The 6285-nt window shown below is 35.4% G+C and overlaps 1 protein-coding gene across 1 annotated transcript in view; it reads right to left on the minus strand.

The window, feature by feature from the left end:
- The window catches only part of LOC109847645 (phosphoenolpyruvate/phosphate translocator 1, chloroplastic-like), a 5135-nt gene extending 542 nt beyond the window's left edge, over nt 1–4593 (minus strand). Inside the window, exons 1-7 of the mRNA XM_020416878.1 lie at nt 4369–4593; nt 3250–3372; nt 2987–3139; nt 2044–2129; nt 1737–1821; nt 1427–1546; nt 1241–1310 (exon numbers count right to left, since the gene is read on the minus strand). Of these exons, the coding sequence (XP_020272467.1) occupies nt 1241–1310; nt 1427–1546; nt 1737–1821; nt 2044–2129; nt 2987–3139; nt 3250–3372; nt 4369–4449 (718 nt within the window). The 5' untranslated portion in view covers nt 4450–4593. The remainder of the gene's footprint in view (nt 1–1240; nt 1311–1426; nt 1547–1736; nt 1822–2043; nt 2130–2986; nt 3140–3249; nt 3373–4368) is intronic.

Consider the following 6285-nt stretch of genomic DNA (forward strand, 5'->3'; position numbering starts at 1 on the left):
AAATTATGTAGTTAGATTTTGAGAGGTTACTTGGTACTTAATTGTTAAATATAACAAGGCATATGGCACATATTACAAGAATATAAGTGGGCAATATTACCCTGCAAAAAGTCCAATAGTTAAAAATGGTAACTAATTTCATAGTCACTAGACTCAACACTGCCCTATTTTGACATGTAGTTAGCAACATCTTTAGTTATTATCTAAAATCATATATGTTAGTACTATATACAGCGCCATAGTCACTAGACTCAACATTGTCCTATTTTGCACCAAGGGGAAGATCGAGTTTGTTCATGATCAACGTGCTTTGAGTCCAGTATACCGGCAAATAATTCCCTATAGTGCTATGTACTACTCCTGAAGAAAGGCTTGACTAACCATGCCGAACATTTTAATGTTGCCCTTGTAAGACGAACAAAATAATTCAGTGTTTCTCCACTGATTCCCTAAAACATGTGTCCATCCTCCCAACTCTCAAATGGAATAAAGAATTTGTCTCCCTTCCCTCTAAAGCTACACACTACAGTCTTCTTAATGAGTTCTCCATATTTGTAAATGTGTTTGAAGATGGATTACAGAATGGAAAGGGCACTGGAAATGTGAGTGTTTAACATGAACACACGGCATGCAGGACAAAACATCTACACAGAGTTTTGGAATCATATCAAAGGTATTCAGCTGGCAGTATGAAAAACCAATAAAGAAATAGCAAAATTAACAGGGTCAGCATTGTGACGATGCATCTTTTTGGCATTGACGTGATCTTATATAAGAATTTCCTATAACACAAACTATAAAGAAATATATTAGAAAATCATTAAAATTAGACTATGTAAATATTATTCAAATGGGCAAATATCTACTAGCATGAATACAAAAACAACAGTGTGCTTTCACAACCATCAAAATCAACGTCAAGGCCCCAGAAAATGTAAATATGTGAATGCCACTGCCCCATACATATACCTCATCAAGCATCTCGAAAGAAGCAAAGTACCTTCTAAACTTTTAGGGGAACAAATTAATTACAGTGAAACAAGCAAATTGCAGCCAAAATACAACACTTGGTTTCTTCTCATATTTTTCAGGCGTGTGGCATGTATAAAACTAGCATTATACTAATATTTAATGCCTCACTTTATGCTGGTTGCAACTTAAAACAGGTTGAGTATTCTGTAAAGCATAATTTTCTTTTTGTTTCACAACAAAAGGCAACAGAAAACTCAATAGAATCTCACCTGTTGATAAGCATGAAAGCATAACCCAGCAAGGAGTGATCTCGTGTAAATTTGTTGAAGATTCAGACCCTGAATTATTCAAGCATAATGAAAAAGTCATCAGCATGAAATGTTACAGCCTTACAGGTTTGCTGTCTGAACGTGTAGCCATACAAATCCACAAAGTGTTCCTAACATTTACTCACCGTAGACTGCACATATGCAGGAGTGAACTTGGCACCTTCCACAAACAGAGTTACAGGGGTCAACAGGAACAATGACATAATTGTTATAACAGAGAAGAGATTTATGTTGTCCAGAGATTCCTGTTTTAAGAATAAATTATCAATAAATTACAAAAAATGTAATAGTTTTTCACTTTTTCTGTATCATATCCCAAAAATCTTAAGAAATTTCATGTAGACTTTAACAAATCAATGGTCAACTCAATCAAATGGTTTGGCTATTAGCCTATTAGCCTGAGTGTCAAAACACAATTATTCCATAATAAATTACCTCTTTCTTAATCATGAGCTTTTTGCTAAGCACATTACGTGATTGGAAAGTCACATTGGAAGCCATTGCACTCCAAAACCCAGCCCTGTTTAGTAGTACGAAGAATCAACTGGGTTAATAGGAAGTTTAACTATATGATTGATGACACACTCCTAGAGAGGAAGAACAGCAACTGTTTCATGCAAACATGCGCCCCTTTTTCTTTTTTTCTTTTTTCTCTTTTTTTTTTCTTTTTTCTAAGAGACAAACATGCGCCCATATTGATCTTCTATTAAATAGATAAGATTAAACGTGACAGATTACTTACCAGTTAAAAGAAGCTTCAGTCATGGATGCCAAAGCCACACCACCAACAATTGGAATGATAGAAAGCACCACCCAAGGAGTAGGCATCTGCACATGCAGTTAATAAGGAACATAGAGGATAACATACTACTAAACAGCAACGTTCATTTTAAAATCAATACGTTCTTTCTCAAAGAACATGATCAGCATCAATGAGGAAATATAAATCTGACTTCACCATTTTACGTCGAACACGTGCATATATTAATATTAGATCGTCTAAGATTTAGATGCATCAGAAAAGAAGAAACATGAAAAAGAAAACATAATCAGGTTTCCCAAGCACATGATGATCATTAGGAAGGAACAAACAGTTTGTGCTGTCTTTGGCCAAAATATCTGACTACATCTGGAAAATGCCTTCTAGATGCATCTAATTATTTGTAAAAGCTATGATGGCCAATAAAAAAAATTATGAACAAACAATCTTTCCGCAGCTCTCAAAACTAAAAACACACCACACTCCTTTATATAGCTTGTGTGCATGATGTTGTTTAAGATCTTATGATCTAATTTGATGGTAAATTGCTTAGATTAAAATATCTGAACATGTTAGATCTTATGATCTAACTTAATAGAGGAGATGGCCCAAAATACAACAGAATGGAAGAATAGGACTCTTGCAGCCGACATATGATATCTGGGATAAAGGCTTTGTTGTTCTTGCTATTGTTGTTTATAGCACATAGAATCTTGTGATGAGTGGTAAAAGCTGCTAGTAGGGAGGTTCGCAAATGAGAACTATTCAATTGCACCAGCTACAACGATTTTGTGACCAAAGAATATAAAGAAAGAAAAATCCTTTTTCTTTTTTTTTTTCCTTTTTTTTTTGCAAAAGTTTATATTGTTTTCTATTTGAACTATTTATTTGATTTGACAAAATAAATTTTGGAAGAGAAACTCACCTCTCCAAGGAACAGGGCAGATAGAAGAACTGAGAAGAAAGGCTCCATAGCTTTAATTGTGTGAGTGAATGAAACAGCAACTTTGCCTAGGCTCATATTAGTGAAAAGGTTTCCCATCGTGTGGACCATGGCCAATGGTAAAATCGCCATAAGCTGCAGAAATGATACTCAAAACTTTCATAGAAGATTATAAACGTGTGGATGTAAACATCCTCATCTTAATGTGTCGTGTACGCAAACTAAACAATTAAACATAGGCATACCTGTGAAGAAGAAATCTTAGGTCTCTTGTGAAGGTTTGTAGTCCACATAAGGAGTACAAAGACTGTCCCGACAGCAAATTGAGCTGTAGTCATGGTCATAGGGTAAGGAAAAACTTTCAGCACCTGTGAAACAAGCAGAAACAGTAAATATTTAAATCTAATTTGCATCATCCTACCACAAAGGGCAAACAGCTAAGTATCATGACAATCTCTCACATATGCTAAAAACAAAAAATGGTGTCAGGATTCAACAGTAAAAACAGCTACTCCTGGACTTTCATATGTGACTACGATTGAATGATCAAGGTTGTTGAAGTGGAATTTCAGGTTCTGCAATAAAAGGTTTATTTATCAAACTGCCAAATTGGACAAGCTTTTTATCAATGGACCAATCTTTAGTAATTCAAATTTTGTAATTTTTGAGACTTTCTGGTCCATTAAAACAAAAGTAAAGGGAAGTCTTCCATTGTAGTAGCTACAAAATACTCTAGAAATTGCAACACGGCTTATTAGTAATCAATTAGCTTCATAGATAGAGGATAGGTAAGCCAAAAGGAATCATATGAAAACTAATGAAATACATACTTTAACAATTATAAACAGTTAATCATGATAATGTAAGAAATCGACAATTCCTGTAAAATAAGATAAATAAATAAATAAAGAGTTTTACAAACTTTCGCAGAGAAAAAAATAAAAAGGTTCCACAACCAAAAGAAGGAAAAAGACATTGAAAGCAAACACACTCATCAAGAAAGATCCATTGCACCCTCAAAAGGGGGCCTTTTTATAAACAAGCCATTCAACTGCATAGATTTTATAATAGATCTATGGGAAAAAGGGAAGAAGTGATGAAAAGGTTGGAGAAAAAAAGTTCTACAGAAAAAAGTGGAAATTTTCAACTGTAAAATATAGTTCTATTTTAAGGATTAGATAGCACCAGCTACATTAACCAGAACAAATCAAGATCAGCAGATGAATAGTTTCTCAATTTAAAACAAAATGCCGCACGATTCTTGAAGCAAAGCCATCACTCACTCAGCGACTGGTTTTATTTTAACAAATTCGAGAAAAATCCTGTCGATATGAGCGAAAACTCAACAGATCTAAGGATTCTACCTGCTTGTTATAGATGTTGAAGTAGATATTGAAGAGATACCACAATCCAAACAGCCCTCCGAGCTGCAGCGTCTGAAGCATCCCGCTCCCGGCCTTCTTCTCGCCGGAGATCTCTCCGGAGCTCCCTCCGCTCGGCGGATTCTGACGATGACATCGCCGATTCGACCGGCGGAGGGAGAGGGGAGGCCGAAAGTGGGGAGAAGAGCGGCGTGGATCGAGACGGGTTCGGTCCCGAACGCAGGAGGGGCAGGAGGTAGGAGGAGCGGAGGAGGAGGATGAGGCGGCTTGATTGGGTGAAATCTAGTTAGGAGTTTAGGGTTTTGGAGAGATCGAGATGAGATCGGAGCTTGCAGTGAGACGGAGCTGAAGGCGAAGAGGGCGTAAGGATGCACGCTCTGCATTTTATTTTTTCTGTTTTTTCTTGTTTTTGCGCTCTTCCGTTCCCTCAAACCCCGAGTGTGGCTTCGGGCCTTTGGCGTATATATGAATTTGGCTTGTTTTGCACGTTGAACCCCAGGTTTTACATATTTTACATATTTATGTTTAGACATAATTTTTTTTTCTCATCTTCGCTTTAGAAGAAAGAAGTTTATGTTCATCTTCGCTTTAGAAGAAAGAAGTTTATGTTCCATGTTAACAATGGGTCATCGCAAATTACTAAAAAGTTATTTATGAATGACTCGGAGTTATTAAATGATTCTGATTTCTCTTGCTCGTTACCTTGATATAGTTTATTTACTTTTTCTTGTTTTGTGCATATGGCAATGATTTTTTTATGTTATTTATAAGTATCTCAGATTTGTGCTCGGTTTAAGGATAAACGTTTCTTTTATATGCTTATGTTTTAAGATTAAAAAAGTATGTTTTGATCTATATTTCATGAATAATATCTGTTTCTAAGATGGTAAACAATATATATATGATGAGCTCAAATTACTCACAGAGGTAACATAAGGAACTCAAATTCTAGATTCGAACTAATCTTATCGGCTGTGCAATTAAATTAAAAGAAACGGACTAGATGTTAGTGCTTTGTGAGAGAGATCAACGAGAGTTTGTTTGTTTTCTGAACATTTTCTACCTTATCATGAAGAGGAATTAAAGAGTCCTAAACTGTAAATTGACCTGAAATGTGTCTTCATCGTTTGTGGGTTGGTGAGGTAGGTGAAAGTGGTAGGCGATATTAGTCGCCTAATTCAGTCTTTAGAGCACGTGCTTGTTGCAACATCAAATTGTGTGTCAAATGGGTATCAAAATCGCGAACCCATCCACATTTTATAGATAACAGTCAACAGAACACTCGTGTTGGTGCGCTCACCAGCATAGGAGTGAAGTTTTCTGAACGCTGCTAGGATTTTGGACAGAAGCTCCCTTCAATTAGTAGCCGAACTCTTTGTTGATGGTATTCGGGTATTATATATATATATATATTAATAATATATATATATAGTATATATATATATATATATATATATATTACTTATATATATATATATATATATATATAAATAATATATAATATTATATGATATATATGAGAAAAATGGGGTATACTTGGTACCCAACCACATGAGGAATTTTGTGGCTTGGTAGTGAGGTGTCTCATTCCTCCATACCATCATTCAATTGGGCGGACCACATTCAACCCATGTGAATGTGGTCCCGCCATTGTGAATGAGTGGAGGATAATATGCACCTCACTACCAAGCACAAATTTTGTGGGCTTGGTACAGCAAGCCATACCCATATTCCTCTCTCTCTATATAGTATATATATATATATATATATATGATATATATATATATATATATATATATTATAATATATTATACTATATATATTGAGCGAATATCAGGTAACTTGGGCCCAAGGATCCTTGGTAGTGATATGTATAGTATACTAGAGAGGAATATGGGT

The sequence above is a fragment of the Asparagus officinalis genome, chromosome 1 (assembly GCF_001876935.1).
Source record: "Asparagus officinalis chromosome 1, Aspof.V1, whole genome shotgun sequence".
Lineage (NCBI taxonomy): Eukaryota > Viridiplantae > Streptophyta > Magnoliopsida > Asparagales > Asparagaceae > Asparagus > Asparagus officinalis.